General features: G+C 41.7%; 1 protein-coding gene across 1 annotated transcript in view; it reads left to right on the forward strand.

Moving 5' to 3' along the window:
- MAP3K9 (mitogen-activated protein kinase kinase kinase 9) overlaps window positions 1-20,806 on the forward strand; it is a 145,476-nt gene that overhangs the window by 113,533 nt on the left and 11,137 nt on the right. The window contains exons 6-8 of the mRNA XM_073609467.1: window positions 13,453-13,693; window positions 13,902-14,024; window positions 20,197-20,350. Of these exons, the coding sequence (XP_073465568.1) occupies window positions 13,453-13,693; window positions 13,902-14,024; window positions 20,197-20,350 (518 nt within the window). The remainder of the gene's footprint in view (window positions 1-13,452; window positions 13,694-13,901; window positions 14,025-20,196; window positions 20,351-20,806) is intronic.

Raw genomic sequence — 20,806 nt, forward strand, 5'->3', positions numbered from 1 at the left:
AACTCCACAGCTTGTCTAGCGTTTAGAAAGCAGTGAGGAGAGCTGAAGTTACACTCTGCAGAGCTCAGTGAGGAGAGCTGATTGGAGGGAAGGCACACACCCCTTTCACACAGCTCACAGGAACAGAGCTGAGGCTGTCAATCAGCTGGAGATCCAGAAATGCCACTTAGTGTTTTTAATTGAGACAAGTACAGTAAAACCTTGGTTTGAGAGTGTTTTGCAAGACAAGCAAAATGTTTTAATAAGTTTTGCCTTGATATACAAGCGATGTCTAAACTATGTGGCATGTTCACCAATGCCAGGAGCCTGGCGGACAAGATGGGTGAACTAGAGATACTGTTGTACAAGGAGGATTTGGATTTTGTGGGAATTTCAGAGACCTGGTTCAACAGCTCTCATGATTGGCTGGCAAACATTCAAGGGTATACCCTATACCGCAAGGACAGAGAGGGTAAAAAAGGGGGAGGGGTATGCCTATATATCAAGAATAATGTACAAGTGAATGTGAGAGATGACATCACTGAGGGGGCTAGGGAGGAGGTGGAATCTTTATGGGTAGAGCTCCAAAGGGATGAAGCTAAGGGCAAAATAATACTGGGAGTATGCTATAGGCCCCCTAACCTGAGGGAGGAAGTGGAGACGGGTCTCCTATCACAAATTGGATTAGCAGCAAGGATGGGAAGTGTTATCATAATGGGGGATTTTAATTATCCAGACATAGACTGGGCGGAGGGAACCGCGCAAATTATTTAAGGCTCGCCAGTTCCTTAGTGTCTTGCAGGACAATTTTATGGGTCAGATGGTAGACTCACCAACTAGAAATAAAACATTACTAGATCTACTGATTACCAACAATACAGACCTGATAACAGATGTGGAAATACGGGGCAATTTAGGTAACAGCGATCACAGGTCAATTAGTTTCAGTATAAATCACACAAATAGGAGACATGAAGGGAACACAAAGACACTGAATTTCAAAAGAGCCAACTTCCCTAAACTACAAACCTTGCTAAAAGGCATAAATTGGGATAAAAGGAAGGAACAAAGAATACGGAGGAGAGATGGGTTTGCTTTAAGAGCATATTAAATAAGGGCATTAGCCAATGTATCCCATTGGGTAATAAATTTAAAAGAGCGAACAAACATCCTGGATGGCTTAACTCCAATGTAAAAATGCATATAAAAGCAAAGGAGAAGGCCTTCAAAAAATACAAGGTTGAGGGATCATCCACAGCATTCAGAATTTATAAAAATGCAATAAGAAATGTAAGGGTGCAATTAGGTTGGCTAAGATAGAACATGAAAGACACATAGCGGAGGAGAGCAAAAAAAATCCCAAGAAATTCTTTAAGTATGTAAACAGTAAAAAAGGGAGGACAGACCATATTGGCCCCATAAAGAATGAGGAAGGACATCTGGTTACAAAGGATGGGGAGATGGCAAAGGTATTGAATTTATTCTTCTCCTCAGTCTTCAGGAGTGAATCGGGGGGCTTCAGTAACCAAAACTGCAGTGTTTATCCTCATGACACAACACAGGAAGCACCTACATGGTTAACAGAGGACGAAATTAAAATTAGACTTGAGAAACTTAACATTAATAAATCACCGGGACCAGATGGCTTGAATCCGAGGGTACTTAGGGAACTCAGTCAGGTGATTGCCAGACCGTTGTTCCTAATTTTTACAGACAGTCTATTGACTGGAATGGTACCAGCTGATTGGAGAAAAGCCAATGTAGCACCAATATTTAAAAAGGGCCCAAAAAACATCCCTGGGAATTACAGACCAGTTAGCCTAACATCAATAGTATGTAAACTCTTGGAGGGGATGATAAGGGACTATATACAAGATTTTAGTAATAAGAATGATATCATTAGCAGTAATCAGCATGGATTCATGAAGAATCGTTCTTGCCAAAAAATCGTTCTGTACAAAATAAGGTGCGTTGGCATGGACCATAGGGTGAGTACATGGATTGAAAACTGGCTACAAGGGCGAGTTCAGAAGGTGGTGATAAATGGGGAGTACTCGGAATGGTCAGGGGTGGGTAGTGGGGTTCCCCAGGGTTCTGTGCTGGGACCAATCCTATTTAATTTGTTCATAAACGACCTGGAGGATGGGATAAACAGTTCAATCTCTGTATTTGCAGACGATACTAAGCTAAGCAGGGCAATAACTTCTCCGCAGGATGTGGAAATCTTGCAAAAAGACCTGAACAAATTAATGGGGTGGGCGACTACATGGCAAATGAGGTTCAATGTAGAAAAATGTAAAATAATGCATTTGGGTGGCAAAAATATGAATGCAATCTATACACTGGGGGGAGAACCTCTGGGGGAATCTAGGATGGAAAAGGACCTGGGGGTCCTAGTGGATGATAGGCTCAGCAATGGCATGCAATGCCAAGCTGCTGCTAATAAAGCAAACAGAATATTGGCATGCATTAAAAGGGGGATCAACTGCAGAGATAAAACGATAATTCTCCCGCTCTACAAGACTCTGGTCCGCCCGCACCTGGAGTATGCTGTCCAGTTCTGGGCACCAGTCCTCAGGAGGGAAGTACTGGAAATGGAGCGAGTACAAAGAAGGGCAACAAAGCTAATAAAGGGTCTGGAGGATCCTAGTTATGAGGAAAGGTTGCGAGCATTGAACTTATTCTCTCTGGAGAAGAGACGCTTGAGAGGGGATATGATTTCAATTTACAAATACTGTACTGGTGACCCCACAATAGGGATAAAACTTTTTCGCAGAAGAGAGTTTAATAAGACTCATGGCCACTCATTACAATTAGAAGAAAAGAGGTTTAACCTTAAACTACGTAGAGGGTTCTTTACTGTAAGAGCGGCAAGGATGTGGAATTCCCTTCCACAGGCGGTGGTCTCAGCGGGGAGCATTGATAGCTTCAAGAAACTATTAGATAATCACCTGAATGACCGCAATATACAGGGATATGTAATGTAATACTGACACATAATCACACACATAGGTTGGACTTGATGGACTTGTGTCTTTTTCAACCTCACCTACTATGTAACTATGTAACTATGTCTTGATATAAGAGTAGCGTCATGTCACAACTGAGTATAAAAAAGGAGAGAGGAGCCTCTAAGTGTAGCAATATTGTTACATTTAATGAAGGTACAACATTTAGCAACTTATTGCTACACTTAGAGGTGCCTCTCTTCTCTTTTATACCCTGTAAAAAAAATGCTATGGATTACAAGCATGTTTCTGGAACAAATTATGCTCGCAAACCAAGGTTTTACTGTACACATTATAGAGAAATATTTTTTGTTCAGATTCATCTCTGAGGTTTACAACCACTTTAAAGGGACACTGTTACTTTAAATGTGTCTTAATATGTATGTATTGCATCACATAATCATAATTGCATGTCAGTTTTTAGTTTATAAAAAAAAATGTACTGCCATATTTGTCTTTATACTGTACATCTACTACTGAAAAAAAGTTAAAAGAAAAAAAAGGTTATCTTACTAACCATACCAGAAAGTGAGACCTGATTATAGAAAATTTTAATGGAGTATATCATTTACAGTACTGTGCAAAAGTTTTAGGCAGGTGTGAAAAATGCAATAAATGAACGTGTTCCTAAACCCACAACGATAAAATCAGTCTGTATATGCAGTAAAACATGCTGGTTATACTCACTGCGGAACCTAAGGGGTAAAAAGGCCGTTTGATATTGTCTTCTCCGATCCTCCCCTTCTTCCACAGTCCTCAATCCATCTCCTGATAGAACAGAGCCTTGGGGGGCAAGCTGCACATGCTCAGTTTGGTGTGTATTGCTAGAGCGTTTTTTTTTTCTTAGGAGAGTGCATGTGATCAGCACTGTCCAGACAGAGGGTCAGGGGTCCTGCAGCCACATAGGACAATCACAGGAGAATGAAAACTCCTCCTACAAGCTTTAACCAGACACTGATAGAAGTCACAAGACTGCTCTAACTGCTGATGAGAAAAGGTATTTAACAGTTTATATTTGCTAAAACTATTGCAATTCCATGTACTGTGTACGATGGGAGACCAGATATAGTGAATGCAGGGTCCTGGGTTTAGTAACACTTTAAGAATGCTTTCAGAAATCTCTAGTCCAGAGCACCTGCTGTCATTTTTCTGCACCTCAGTTCTTATGTTTTTGTGCATAGTTGAGTCGCTTAGCCTTGTTTCCATGTCATGTGCACAAAAACATGGGAACTGGGGTGCAGAAGAACGGCAACAGGTGCTCTGAACTGATGAGTCAAAATCTGAAATCTTTGGCTGTAGCAGAAGGCAGTTTTTTTTTTTTCTTGCAAAGAGTTGGAGAGTGGCACGATCATGAGTGTCTGCAGGCAACATTGAGGCATGGTGGCAGTTCCTTGCAAATTTGGGGCTGCATTTCTGCAAATTGAGTTGGAGAGGTCAGGATCAATGGTGTCCTTAATGCTGAGAAATACAGATATTTATCCATCATGCCATACTATTGGGGAGGGGTGTGATTGGACCCAAATTTATTCTGCAGCAAGACAAAGATCCCAAACATGCAGCAAATACCATTAAGAATTATCTTCAGCAAAAAGAAAAACAAGGAGTCCTAGAAGTGATGATTTGGCCCCCACAGAGCCCTGATCGCAACATCATTGAGTGTCTGGGAATCACATGAAGAGACAGAAGGATTTGAGGCAGCCTACATCCAAAGAATATCCCTGGTTAGTCCTCCAAGATGTTTGGAACAACCTACTACCTACTACCTAGTTCCTTCAAAAACTGCGTGCAAGTGTTAATTAGTAGACTAATTGAAGAATTGATGCTGTTTTGAAGGCAAAGGATGGTTTGTTAATTAATAAAAATGAACTAATAACACTTCTATTACTGAAAACATTCGTAATTTACAGCATTTTTTCACTCCTGCCTAAAACTTTTGCACAGTACTGTATATCTATGTAAGATCAGTGTGGTTGTCCCCAAAGTTTAAAAAAAAAAAAACAAATGATTTAAAATGTGGAATTGTAATGTATATATCTTAATCGTACAGTACTGGCAAAATATTCATACACCGTGGGTTATAGGCACATACCTTCAGATGATTGGACACTGACAAGCTTTTGAGGACACGCCTTCCCTATAACCCTTCTGCACTCCACAAATCCTCAATCACTTATTACGATTTTCTTAAAATTCCCCTATCAAATCAACCCTTCGCTGTCTTCTAATGCTTACACAGAAGCAGTGTCTGGATCAGTGTAACCTACGTAAAACCTTGGTAGCTGTATCCGTACCCCACACTGTGCGGGGCAGCCTGTAATGTTGCTTCGTGTGGATCCAGAAAGGGCACCATGGCCTTGCTCTTGGTGCAGCGCATTGAGTCAGCCGTAGGGTGCTATACAGGTTCAAGGCCATGGTCCATTGCTATGGAACCCAGGCCCTGAAGACCCCTTCAGTGGTATGTCCACTGTGATGGATGAAGTCTAGACTTTTTTTTACAGTCCAGCGTTATGTACAGGTAAGCCTATGTATCACAATGAGTCGCCCTGTACCTTTGACCGTTACTGTTAAAACTGAGCTGTGCTTAAAATTTATTCATTTCACAGTGCAGAATTTTCAAACTTGAGGCTAAAATTTAAAACACTCAGGGCTCAGTCTCAGGTGAATGACCAGATGTTAAATCACACCACTGGTTACACATTTTAACACCACTTCCACCTAGTTTAAGGTATTGGGGCGTTCTCTCCCGCGCTTTTGCCTTGAAGGATGCGGCACACCTGACAAAAGCAGAATTTTCTGCATCTGTCACAATTCTTTAGACAGACTTCTGCCTTAATACAGCCATCCTTGTCTAGGATATTGAGGCAGTATTGGAACAAGCTACGAAAGATTTTTCTTCCCCAGACTGCCGTTATGTTGAAGGGGACAAAGAGACCTGTAAAATCCTGTAAAGCATTAAAGCATTCCTTGTTCATGAACAGATAAAATGTGCAGTCTGTGATGATTGGGTCACTCATGAAAGGATTTTCATCTGCCCCTACCCGCCCACCCCCCACACACAAAAAAATATTTTGCGAACTCTATTCAGTGGAAAAAGTTTGCAAAGACGTGGGCTATTCCTTTAGCTAATCCTGCTGTTTCTATCCTAAACATACAGTACAATATCTCACAAAAGTGAGTACACCCCTCACATTTTTGTAAATATTTTATTATATCTTTTCATGTGGCATCACTGAAGAAATGACACTTTGCTACAGTGTAAAGTAGTGAGTGTACAGTTTGTATAACAGTGTTAATTTGCTGTCCCCTCAAAATAACTCAACACACAGCCATTAATGTCTAAACCGCTGGCAACAAAATTGAGTACACCCCTAAGTGAAAATGTCCAAATTGGGCCAATTAGCCATTTTCCCTCCCCGGTATCATGTGACTCGTTAGTGTCACAAGGTCTCAGGTGTGAATGGGGAGCAAGTGTGTTAAATTTGGTGTTATCACTCTCTCATACTGGTCACTAGAAGTTCAACATAGCACCTCATGGCAAAGAACTCTTTGAGGATCTGAAAAAAAGAATTGTTGCTCTATATAAAGATGGCATAGGTCAGTAATGGCGAACCTTGGCACCCCAGATGTTTTAGAATTACATTTCCCCTGATGCTCATGCACTCAGCAGTGTAGTTGCATAGTTGCGCATCATGGGAAATGTAGTTACAAAACATCTGGGGTGCCAAGGTTCACCATCACTGGCATAGGCTATAAGAAGATTGCCAAGACCCTGAAACTGAGCTGCAGCACGGTGGCCAAGACCATACAGCGGTTTAACAGGAAGCCTGCAAACAGTTTGCTGAAGACAAGCAGCCTTAGGACATGGATTACTGGAACCATGTTCTGTGGTCTGATGAAACCAATAAACTTATTTCGTTCAGATAGTGTCAAGCGTTTGTGGCCGCAATCAGATGAGGAGTACAAAGACAAGTGTGTCTTGCCTACAGTCAAGCATGGTGGTAGGAATGTCATGGTCTGGGGCTGCATGAGTGCTGCCGGAACTGGGGAGCTACAGTTCATTGGAGCCATGAATGCCAACATGTACTGTGGCATACTGAAACAGAGCATGATCCCCTCCCTTCGGAGATTGGGCCGCAGGGCAGTATTCCAACATGATAACGACCCCAAACAAACCTCCAAGACGACCACTGCCTTACTAAAGAAGCTGTGGGTAAAGGTGATGGACTGGCCAAGCATGTCTCCAGACCTAAACCCTATTGAGCATCTGTGGGGCATCCTCAAACGGAAGGTGGAGGAGTGCAAGATCTCTTAACATCCACCAGCTCCATGATGTCATCACGGGCGAGTGGAAGAGGACTCCAGTGGCAACCTGTGAAGCTCTGGTGAACTCCATGCCCAAGAGGGTTAAGGCAGTGCTGGAAAATAATGGTGGCCGTACAAAATATTGACACTTTGGGCCCAATTTGGATGTTTTTATTTAGGGGTGTACTCACTTTTGTTGCCAGCGTTTTAGACATTAATGGCTGTGTTGAGTTTTGTGAGGGGAAAGCAAATTTACATTGTTATGCAAGCTGTACACTCACTACTTTACATTGTAGCAAAGTGTCAATTCTTCAGTGTTGTCACATGAAAAGATATAATAAAATATTTACAAAAATATCAGGGGTGTGCTCACTTTTGTGAGATACTGTACATCTCACTGTATCTATTGAAGATGTTAATTTTTCAAAGAGTCTAAAGATAGAAAGTTCAAAATGCTCCTAAAGGCTCTCTCAAATCTTGCAGGCCCAGACCTGCAACCAGCTTTTGCTGCAATTTCAATATGTCAAACTGCAGCTAACTGGACTAGGACAAAGATTGACGAACGTGATCCTGTATTTCAGGATCATGCTGTTACAGAGCAATTACAGTATTTTCCTTCTGCTTTGTTTTTTTTTTGCAGATGCCCTGGAACATGTCAGACAAATTTTCAGAATGGCTCTAATATCCATTCATATTTGGAGAACATTATTGCTGAAGCTGTCTGCAAAAGGCACCTCACACAGAAAATGACTATTTAAGGCACTTGACCAGTTTATTAACCAATCACTGACCGTATAACTTGCATATGCGGTGGCAATGTGGCACTGCTGCGCTGGATCACGTACCTAATACGTGATCCGACACAATTCCGGGTAGGGGGTGCGCCGTTGCTGGCACGCTCCCACTGTGATTATACATAGAGGGAGCTGATAGGCGGGTACCATGTACCCGACTGCACAATTGTCCAAGTAACGCAGTACCGTATCGCAAAAAATGGCTTTGTCATGAAGGGGGGTAAATCTTCTGGGGGTTGATTGGTTTAAAGAGGTCACTGGAAGAAAGGTTTTACTTCCACAAAGGAAAATTTCCAAAAACCTTTTCCTCAGGCGTCCCTAACTCCTCAAAACATAGAGCACTTGTCTGCTCTACCCAGGTTTTAACTTCAAAGCCCAAGTTCAGCCCATCCTTTGGCACAAGGCTTGGCCCACAAAAGCCACACATACATCCCCAAAGCCCTCTGCACAATGAAGGGGTCCCCTCACTCATAATAGTTGGGGGGGGGGGGGGTTGTTACAGTTCAGCTCTCTTGAGTCACAGGTGTCCCAGACTAGTGAATTTAGTTGGTTTTATGAAGGCACAAAATATGGTTCACAACTCTGCCCGTTAACTGCTATCATTTTTCAAATCAACCAAAGACTGTCCCAAGATTTTCAAAAGACCCTAAATTACCTCCTGTGCCAGGGATTTGTTGTACCTCCACACGACCAGTTCAGTGGTTTCTATTTCTCTGAGAGCTCATGCTTGAGAACTGGGATCCAAGAGAAGTCCTACAGTGAGTTTCTCCATGAGTGATCTAGGCCTAATAGTCACTTTTTCAAGGCAGTGCCTTTTACCCAATATCATTTAAAAACATTTTGTTTGAACAGAAAAAGCAGGCTCTATCCCTTGACTTACCCATGATCCTATCCAGTCAAGCAAGAATTTTACATTGGTGGATCACTACCCCATCCTTAACAGTGGGGAAGTCCTTCCTCCCCTGTCAATGGAAAGTCCTTACAACAGACAAGTCTGTCAGGCTGGGGAACAGAGATGGGACAAACACCCCTCTGTTTGGTTCGCAGCAGAACTCCCGAACAGGGGAAAAGTTCTAATCTGGACAGCCAAACAGGAAAAATCAAGAGTGCCCATTTTGAAGTCTTATATGCAAGTTATTGGCCATAAAAGGGGTAAGGGAGTCTAGGTACTGCCCTGGGGGACATGTATCCATGCAAAAAAAGAACAATTGTTTTTTCAGGAACAGGGATTTTAATGATGCCTACAATAGTGCAACAATAAAAATTTTTAAAAAATTGTTTTTATGTGCGCATGCACGGACCAGCCCGATGACAGCTACTTAGACCGGCTCCGAATTGACTGTCTGAGATTGCGGATTTTACACAGAAGATTCCAGTTCTATCACAGCTAATCCTCCACAGGCTTGTTCCTCTCTTTTTGTTTTTGGGGTCTTAAATCACCCTAGAACCCGCTTGGCACCCACATCTTCTGGCTCCTTTCATGGGGCATTTCTGTTTATCATGGCGATCTCTCCTGCTACTGACAGCTCCTTAGATCAACTCCATATTGAGTGAGATCCCAGCTCTTACACAGGTTTTATTATAGCGAATCCTTAACAAGCTTGTTCCTCTCCTACCGGGGTCTTAAACCGCTCTAGAACCCACTGGGCACCTACTTCTTCTAACTTCATTCAAAACAGCATTTCTGTTACCATGGTGATCTCTCCTGCTGCTGACAGCTCCTTAGATCAGCTCCACATTGACTGAGATTGCGGCTCTTAGACAGGAGATTCAAGTTCTATTATAGTGAATCCTTCACAAGCTTGTTCCTTTCCTACTGGGGACCCTTTTGAGGTATTTTTGGGGTCTTAAATCGCTCTAGAACCCGCTGGGCACCCACTTCTGGCTTAATTCAAAACAGCATTTCTGTTACCATGGCACACTCTCCTGCTGCTGACATATACAGAAAAGGAAAGACTAGACCGTTCTTGAAAATATTACAAGATAGTAACATCATTTATCTCTGGGGCTTCCCCTTAAATTATCCTTTACATTTCAGGACTAGGACTATACATTTTTCTTTACTTCAGATTTCAACCTGAAACTTATGGAACTTGGCCTTCTTCAACATGATCAGGAAGAAAACCCTCAACAGAATATCTTCTCGCCACCTGCTGAACCTCCCAAACCGCAACGTTCTCGTTGCACCCACATGTTAAAGAAATAATATTTACAATTTTTCTTGATTGATTTTTGGAGGGAAGGAAAAAAGAAGTAAAGAAGACACGGTGGTGGCTTATGTCACTGACCAGGGCGGAACGAAAAGTGTGTTGGCAGCTCTGGATTTGAACTTGGTGCTTACTGTTCTCCAGAAACCTACCTTTGAAAATATTCGGGAGATTCCCCCCCTCACACTGTCACAGAAGGTGGCGTTTTTGGTGGCCGTTTCCCTCGGCTCGCAGGGTATCACAGTGTTATCTTGTCGTACCTCCTACTTGGTGGTCCACAGAGATAAGGTGCTTCTGTGTCCACACCATCATTCCTACCTAAGGTTTTCTCTGAATTCCATTTGAATGAAGACATTGTGTTGCCCTCCTTATGTCCCAGACCCGCTCATCCCAAGGAGTTTGCATTGCATGTCTTGGATGTGGTTCAGGCAATTTGGGTGTATCTGACAGCTACAGAGTCTTTTCGGAGATCAGACTCATTGTTTGTGAACACGGATGTGCCAAGAAAAGGACTGTCCGGTTCTTCTCTGACCATTTCCAGATGAATCAGACAGACGGTGACTCAGGCCTATTCTATCAAGGGTCAGGTTCCTCCTTTCCCTGTAACGGCACACTCTACTCTGCCGCTTAGTGCTTCTTGGGCCTTCTGTCATCGGGTGTCAATGGTGCAGGTTTGCAGGGCAGCCACTTGGTCATCGGAGCACACGTTCACTAAATTCTACAAGGTGGATGTGTTGGCATTTGCGGATGCTTCTTTTGGCCGCAAGGTTTTGCAGGCTGCTGTCTAGAGGGTCTGTTCCCTCTTGAGGGTGTATTGTTCAGTTGGGCTCCTGTTACCTGTTTGACGCCTTGTATTTAGCCTTGGGATTTTTTTGTTGTCCAACCCCTCATGTTTTGGCACTGCTTGGGGACGCCACTATGGTTCTGAATGTGGAACGCTGTGTCAGTCAATGAACGAAAGAGAAAATAGGATTTTTGTACTTACCGTAAAATCCATTTCCCTGAGTTCATTGACGGACACACCACCCACCCCTCTATAAAGTTTTTATCCTTCTGACACTGCTTGTTACTAAACTGAAGGCCTATAGCAGAAAGGGGGATGTATACCAGCTAGGACTGCCCATAGGCGTAGCCAAGTCTTTTTTTTTTTTTTTTGCCTAGTGTTCTACTCCTGTAGGGGGCAATATAATCTATGGTTCTGAATATGGAACGCTGTGTCCATTAACCGCTTAACAACCGGCCCATAGCCAAATGACGGATACAGGGCGGTTGTTTAACTCTGGGAGGACGTCCAGGGACGTCCTCCCAGAATTCTGCTCTCGCGCGCCCCCTGATCGCGGCCGTTTACCATGTGATTGCTCCGTCAAATGACGGAGCGATCACATGTAAACAAACAAAGTTGCAATGACCGCTATTGTATTCTCTAGGGTCTTTGCTAAAAAAACATATATAATGTTTTGGGGTTCTATGTAATTTTCTAGCAAATAAATGATGATTTTTACATGTAGGAGAGAAATGTCAGAATTGGCATGGGTGCTCCAGAATGCCTGAAGGTGCTCCCCTGCATGTTGGGCCTCTGTATGTGGCCACACTGTGTAAAAGTCTCACACATGTGGTATCGCCATACTCAGGAGTAATAGCAGAATGTGTTTTGGGGTGTAATTTGTGGTATGCATATGCTGTGTGTGAGAAATAACCTGCTAATATGACAATTTTGTGAAAAAAAAAAAAAAAGAAAAAAAAAAACTTGATTTTGCAAAGAATTGTGGGAAAAAATGACAACTTCAAAAAACTCACCATGCATCTTTCTAAATACCTTGGAATGTCTTCTTTCCAAAAAGGGGTCATTTGGGGGGTATTTGTACTTTTCTGGCATGTTAGGGTCTCAAGAAATGAGATAGGCCGTCAGTACTTCAGGTGTGATCAATTTTCAGATATTGGCACCATAGCTTGTGGACGCTATAACTTTCACAAAGACCAAATAATATACACTAATTTGGGTTATTTTTACCAAAGATATGTAGCGGTATAAATTTTGGCCAAAATATATGAAGAAAAATTACTAATTTTCAAAATTTTATAACAGAAACGAAGAAAAATTAATTTTTTTACAGATTTTTCGGTCTTTTTTCTTTTATAGCGCAAAAAATAAAGAACCCAGCGGTGATTAAATACCACCAAAAGAAAGCTCTATTTGTGTGAAAAAAAGGACAAAAAATCCATATAGATACAGTGTTGCATGACTGAGTAATTGTCATTCAAAATGTGAGAGCACCAAAAGCTGAAAATTGGTCTGGTTATTAAGGGGGTTTAAGTGCCCAGTGGTCAAGTGGTTAATGAACTCAGAGAAATTGATTTTACAGTAAGTACAATAATCCTATTTTTTTTAAATTGTCTTTCGGTTTCGGCCAAGTACATTCTGAATTTTCAGTTTCGGTACCAAAATTTCCATTCGGTGCACTTCTCGCAATAACCTCCTCCTGCATTGTTATGCACCCATTCATGCAATTCGATGGGAATTTCCTGGGAGATTTGGCACAAAGCCTCCATAGCCCAACTATGTAAAACCACCACCTGGTCTTCTGTTCATACATTCTCAAGTTTTTTTCAGGTGGTTGGCCAATCTGTGGTTGCAGCTTTTGGCCACAAGGTTTGTGCAGCAGCATTCTGAACTTGGATCTTTTGACCCCTGTTGGTTTTTGGGCCTGTTAGCACAGTTCTTTGCTTAGTTGCTATCCACCCTTCGTAGTCATTGCTTGGGGACCTCCCATGGTGCCTGTGTCCTGTATTGTACAATCAAGATAATGAATTTTGGCCTAGCTTTAAATTGCATGTTTTGGTGTACTGGACACAGGTCACCCTCCCTTCCTTACCTTGGTTTACTTTGAATTGCTCCTACACAACTGAGGATTCACAGAGAGTTAGAGTTATCCGTGTGGTGCCCAATAGGGGTGTTTCCTCAAAAGCTTGCCAGTGTCCAGTCACCTGAATGTATGTGCCTATAGTTAATGCTGTATGAATATGTTGCCTGTGTCCCGTACTGTACTCTCAAAATATATAATTTACAGGCGAGTCAATTCTTCTTTTTACATACCCATATTGTAACTAAATAATGGATGGGGGGTTAAGACAGGAGAGTGACAATTATCCCTTTCAACACAGGAGTTGCGTAGCTGGGAGGAGGAGTTGTCCAGGGCAGCTCTAGAACAGAAGAACCATGAAGAACTTCTACGCAGGAGGGAGCAAGAGTTGGCAGAACGAGAGATAGACATCTTGGAACGCGAACTTAACATCATCATTCATCAACTCTGTCAAGAGAAGCCGAAGGTGAAGAAACGCAAAGGAAAATTCAAGAAGAGTCGACTTAAGCTAAAAGACGGCAACATCATCAGTCTGCCATCAGGTAGCTCTTTTATTTGAATTGATACTGTAGCCCTCCTGTGTGAAGGTATCACATAATACAAGGCACCTGCTGACATACAGGCTTGACTGAAATGTCACATGACATTGAAGTTCTATTTGCTGATGGCTGCATCCCTGCTTTTACACACACATAAGTAAGAATTACCTTTGTTGATGGTCATTTCTCCTGTTTCTGATGTGCTTTACAGATTTCCAACACAAGTTCACAGTACAGGCTTCCCCTACCATGGACAAAAGGAAGAGCTTAATCAGCACCAAGTTCAGCCCTCCTGCAAGTCCCACTATTATCCCACGGCTCCGAGCCATTCAGTGTAAGTACCCTTCCAAAAAAGCATTTGAAGTATACATTGTTAAAGTCTTAGTCCTGGCTATACACATTGTATGCTGCCTCCACTCAGTTGGGGATTAAAAAACAACGCAACCCAGTTTCACGGTAGAACAGCAGGTCAGTAGTGGGTAAGGAGCAAATTTGTACATCAAATTCTTCTGTTTTTGGTTCTTATTTTAAGCATCCAATCTAGAATCTTTGCTCCTGCATCCTTCCCCAGTGTTGTTTTTTTCGTTCCATAGTTTAATATTTTGGGCTGTTACATAATTTTAGAAGCATGTTAGAGGCCAACCCATACATCTTGGAAGTTTATTGCGTTGGGATTTTTAAAAAGGCATTGTAAATCTGAAGGGGGGGAGTTAACCATTTAATGTCTAAGAAATATATGGTGTGATAGGACAATCAGGGGGTTAAAACATATCAAACTGTTGTGACCTTCTTGTTGTAAACGTGATTGACACAGGTGGAAGACCCACACAATCACTTTTACACTGATGTAAATGAGCCCACCAACCCCTGACATTGCCATAGCCTTCCTTTCCCTATTGTGAATTCAGAGACACTATAGCCATTTGGAGAATGGTGAACAGAAAAAGGTGGGGTAACTGCTTTGACTGAATCTGAAAGTGCTTAGCAATGGAGCACCTTCATGTTAATAGCTTCATAGATCAGTCTCCAAGAGGACATTATAATATATTTTTGCTTTCTTCTGTTCCAGCAAATAGAAAAAATAGAATGGTTTGTGTAGCTGATATGAATACATTTATAAGAAATAAAGCAGATAAATGCTGTGATTTCTGCAGGCAGTACTCTGTTGTCTGTGCAGGAGGCAGGAAAACGGGGACCTCTGGTTCTAAACCGATAGAGAAGCCAGCATGGGGTCATACTTTTACTTGTCATAGGGAGTTGTAGGTCTGCGGAGACAGAAAAACAATAGTGGGGTATACTGGGATTTGTGGTTGTGCATTGTACAAATACAGAAAAATGACCATCATTGCTTTCTCTATCTTTAGGCATCCCTAATTATAATTTTCTGCTATTCTGTCTCCTATGAGACAAAATACATGTGGTAGTTTGTCCCATGTTATAAGTCTAGTTATGAGGTCCAACCTGCTCCCACTCCCCTCCTACCATGGCTGATCTGACACCAGCTGGGAAATGGACAGCTGCTTCATAACTGCAGCTTGTCTCTGCACTTTCCACAAACAAGCAAAGGCAAGAGGAGTGCAGATGGAGGGCCTGTATATCAGCCTCTGCTGGTGGCATGTGGCACCTTCCCTGGGATAACCAAGGATCATATTGGTGAGCATTTCCACTGTTTGATCAGGACTATTTTGGGAGTTCATGGCAGTATTCTGGTGGCAGAACCAATTAGGAGCCCGTTATAACGCTGGAGTGGTTGAAAAAGGAATGGTCTTTGGGACAGCTGTCCTGCTGGGACAATCGTACTGGTTATAAAGGCATCAGCTTGAGGTATATGACACCAGGCTGATCTGTGATCCACAAAGTCATTCTTCATAACAATATCACAGTAGATCCACTGGGCATGCCCATGTATCTTGGGTTTTTGCAAAGTATCCCAGGCGTTTCCATCATTTACCCTAGGATGCACCACAGGCCCACAAAACCTCTATGTAATATTTGGAAGGACAAATGTGCAATATCAATCTTCTACGCTCCTGAAGAGTAAAGTGTGAACCATGTTGAGGCAAAAGACCACTCCCCTTAAGTCTATATATTGTTTGTTGAAGAACTAAAAAGGTAGATGGTCATGTCTAACCTCATATTGAACAAGTTTTTCTCCTGCTTTTAGCAGCTGTTAAATGTTGGATTTCTCATAACTTTTTGTCCTGGTGACAATGGGCAAAAGACAAATAAAGAAGAGAAATCTATTATGTGGAGACATTGCTATAAAAAGCAGAGGTTCCAGTTGTCCCCCACTCTATCTATCAAATGTTTATGAAGGCAGAGGAAATCGTAATCCTACCCCCTTGCCTATAGCAGTATATTTAGGTTCCCAGGAAATTAGGCAAGGTCGTCCTTAAATTATATAAGCAATAATTAGGATATATATAAATGTCCTGCTTGCCCTTCAAAAATCGAATACAGCTATTTTCAGATATGCTTTCTGTTAGGAGATGCCTGGCTTTCAGCAGAAAAAAAAACAACTTCCAGGCTTTCTGGATGGCTGGTCCAGGTGCCATTACAAATGCTGTAACCTTTTGAAAGCTTGTGTTGGCATCATTGCTGAGCTTTTCATCGTCGCCTTTTAAGGTCTTATGTGGATTCTGTCATCCCTAGACAGTTCTGTGCTGTAATTATATCTTTTTACATCAGGTAAGATAATTACTTTTATTTACAGAATGAAGTGTACAGGGAGAGTGTTTTGAGTGTTAAGGGAGGCAAGCTATAATGCAGGAAAGTGAAAAGGAACTGATCTTGATCAAGTCCCCCTTATCTCTACTAATAAGAAATTATGTGAAATCCCACATTAACTGCCCACGGATAGTGATATTGCTGGTTTAGAGGATGCAGTAACGATGTTGGTAAATTGAATTTCACATTGCTGGTAATCATAATTGCTGTTTCTAAGTCTCTCTCTTGTTCATTATACATACACAAACAAGAATGGTGCATTAGGTACTGGCACTGACTATAAATAAGGTAGAGATGTACAAAAACCATCACTGCAAATTGTGTTAGTTAACCTGTTGCGTGCACATTCAACATCAACTTATGCTGTAACTAAACTCAAAACAAAAATGTAATATATTGCAGCCTACTAAAAATGTGGTTAGGGTGTTAGCATGTAAATAAGTGTGTGGGTGTTGCTTTTTATTTATCACCTGACATTTCTTCATAATTTGCACTTTATTCTGTAACGGGTATTAAAAAAAGAAAAAATTGGAAGCTGCTGAGCTGTGAACTTATTATTTTGATACGTTTAGTCGTCTCCTATCTCATGTTATTGCAACAAAAGCTATTTTTTGTTCAAAATTGTCTTTTTATTTCAATTTGCAGTAAGCATTGGTTTTCTAACATTCTGATTTCTCTTGCAGCATTTCAGCTCTTGACATTTCCTGCTTCTATGATTAACTAATTTTCCCAGAAGGTTTTTTGCTTATAACACAGAGACCATGATTATAGCAGACAAACCTGTCCACTTAGCACTCCCTTTTTTGCACTGTACCTAGAAGCATCATCTTGGTTTAATGAGATGTTTATTGATCTTGTAAAATATACCGTAACATGTATTTTAAAAAAATGTATTTTAGTACAGTGGAACTTTGAATTACGAGCATAATCCGATCCATGAGAATGCTTGTAATCCAAAGCACTCGCATATCAAAGCGAGTTTCCCCAAAGAAGTCAATGGAAACGAAAATAATTAGTTCCGCATTGACTTCTATTACATGCAATACCTCATGTGGCCAGAGGTGGGGCACCAGAGAGCCTCGTAAATATTTGGGGACAGCTCAGCTGAACTCGGAAAGGCTCGGGAATGGAGTATTTCCGAGTATTTCCGAACAGCTCTGAACCGTTCCGAGTGTCCCCGGCACCCCCGCACCTCTGGCCAAATGCGGTACTGCACCGCCCATTAGCTTGAATTCTGCTTGTTTTTGCGAGACAACACGCGCAAACCGAGTCAGAATTTTTTTTAAAAAGTTGCTCGTCTTTCAAAAAGCTTGTTAACCGCGTTACTCGTAAACCAAGGTTCCACTGTAGATGGAATTTTTACTGCTTCTGCAAAAACTTTTGTAGAAAATATTTTTCACATATCTCAATGCTGTGCAATGGTCACTCTAGTTAGCCCGTTATTGGACTTGGACATTTTGTCACTGAAGTCATAGAGAAATGTGAATTAGTTTGACAGCAGTCATAAATTGGGGCTTGTGTCAGCAATCAGGTGTCATTGTCAGGACCTTCAGCCCCCGTTCATATCGGCAGCCTATTGCGGGCAATGGCACCATTCCAAAGGGCGCTACGCCGACTTTGTGGCACCACACCGATTTCCAAATATGTTGTTCCTGCACTACTTTTGGCGACTTCAATAGACTTGCACAGATGTCTTTCAAGTCGCCCCTGAAGTTGGACTGAAATGCGGCTTTGAAATCATGCACGTTCAGATGAAGTTGCACGATTTCTGAGTTGTGTTCAGAGCGAACGAAGGCTTAATGACGGCACCAACCTGAATCAAGCTGCTTTCGAATTCCTTTTGTCTTCTATGGAGAGGAAAGCAGTTCTGTTGACACAAGCCCCAAGGGTGATCTTGACTTTAACCATTTGGCAACCAGGGATATTTTTTATTTTTTTTGGACGTGTTAAAATCTGAATTTTTTGATAGAAATCAGTTTCAGTACCCAATTAAATTTTCTGAAAGCAGACCCTGGAGAATAAAGTGGCAGTTCCCATTATTTATGTTGCACAATTTTTGCGCAACTTTTTATCAGATGCATGTTTTTAGGAAAAATACACTAAAAAGACTTTTAGTGAAAGCAAACATAATATTATATTAATTTTTGAGATTGCATTGAGTAAATGGACACCACAGGTGTTTAAGTCTTTAAAACTGCATGTATCTGTGAAATCGAGAAAAACGATGATAGCCCAATTTCTTTATATGTAATAGAATTAGGTAGGGGATATATCCTCTTTATGGAGACAGCAGGGGTCTAGTATACATCCAATGTTTCCCCTGCAGCTAATCAAGTACAGATGCTACAGTAGCTGGGGAATGAAAGCTGTGAACCCAGAAGTGATGTAATAGATTTCATGTGCACTGGACATTTGAAAACCTCTTCTAAACGATGTAACTTGACCGCTAGTAACTGACATGAAAAAACGTCAGTTTTGCCACTTTTACATGCTGCGTTTAGGGGCGTTAATGAGCATTTTCGTTTAGAAGCGTTTTCAATAAGAAATCATTTCTAACCATTTGCAATGGGAAAATTCTCTCCTTACTAAATAAGACTGCACCTCCATATCAATGAGAATACAAGATCTAGCATTCATAGATTCATCCATCTATTCTGTTTAGTGTGGATGGGAAATGGAATGATTTCATTCATTCTGCCCACAGGGTTGAAATCTTAATGTGTATGGCCAGCCTAACAGGATCCAATTATTAAAGACAGAGCATGCATTTATAAATCTATCTTGACACCTAGGGAAGTTAGTGCTGTGTCATAAAAACTCAGTGAAAAGCACTGCATTGATTTTTGTTTTTGTTAGGTTATTATCACTAGATTAAAGTGGTTCAGCGCTTTTACCCTAATGCATTTTCTGCGTTAAGGTAAACAATGTCCCAGTAATTGTATCGCTCCCTTATACCTACCTGAGAACTAGTGCAATCTAGCACTGTGCTTGTTTGCAGTGGCTCTCTTTTCTCTCTCTGCTCATAGTCAGCAGAAGGATCCATTGTCTGCTGCTGCTGTCAATCAAATCCTGTGAGCGAGAATTGGGTTGGGTCACACTGTGTGTGTCATTAGATGCACACAGCTTGGGTCGGAATTGAGCCTGCAGGTGCGCCTCCATAGGAAGCTGCTCAGTGGCGCACTGAGAAGAGAAGGAGACAGGAGCTCTGGCAGGGGACCCCTGAAGAGGACGTGTGTGGCCACTCTGTGCAATACCATTGTACAGAGCAGATAAGTATAATGCCGCGTACACATGATCGGACTTTACGGCATACTTGGTCCAGCGTACCGGATTTCGACGGACAATTCGATCGTGTGTGGGCTCCAGCGGACTTTGTTTTCTCAAAAGTTTGCCGGACTTAGATTTGAAACATGTTTCAAATCTATCCAACGGACTCGAGTCCGGTCGAAAAGTCCGCTTATCTGTATGCTAGTCCGATGGACAAAAACCGACGCTAGGGCAGCTATTGGCTACTGGCTATGAACTTCCTTGTTTTAGTGTGGTCGTAAGTCATCACGTACGAATCCGTCCGACTTTGGTTGATCGTGTGTAGGCAAGTCCGTTTATTCAGAAAGTCCACCGGGCAAAGTATGCCGTAAAGTCCAGTCGTGTGTACGCGGCATAACATGTTTGTTACTTCCAAAAAAAAACTCTTTAATAAACATTTAAATGTTTATAGCATAATGAATTTAATTGTATGGAAGTTCCCAAAATCCTGATTTATCTTTATCTCAACTTAGTAACTCCAGGTGACTCCAACAAGACCAGAAACTGGAGCGCCAGTGGCCAGAAAGATGAAAGTGAAGATGATGAGAAGAAGGACACAAAGAAGAAAGTTCGCTCATGGGCGCAAACCAGTTTGTGTAGTAAAGACTCTGGTTCTGGTGAGGATAGGTAAGTGTGGAAGATATTTCAAGGGGGGGGTGATATATTTTTTCCCTGTTTACAACCCCAATTTCATAGTTGGAATCCTGTGTAGAATCTACATAAAAACAGAATGCAATGATTTGCAAATCTCAAAAGAAGCTTTAATATTGTGAATAAAACCCATATTTTATTCACTATAGAAAACATATTAGATGTTTAGGCTCCATTCACACTTGTGCGACTTTGGTCATTAAGGTCGCATGACAAGTCGCACCCCTTGATTTTCAGTAACAACCAGTCAAATATGTGCGATTTTACAGTCGCAGCAACTTTAAACGGTTCCTATGCTACTTTGGGCCAACTTGAGTGCCATAGACTTCAATGTAAACCCTCAAAAGTTGCATGAAAGTCGCACCTATATGTTATACATGCAACAGTTGTTCATTATCATTGGTCAAAGCTAAAGTACCATCCAAGTCGCAC

This window comes from Aquarana catesbeiana, linkage group LG13 (genome assembly GCF_042186555.1).
Source record: "Aquarana catesbeiana isolate 2022-GZ linkage group LG13, ASM4218655v1, whole genome shotgun sequence".
Classification (NCBI taxonomy): Eukaryota; Metazoa; Chordata; class Amphibia; order Anura; family Ranidae; genus Aquarana; species Aquarana catesbeiana.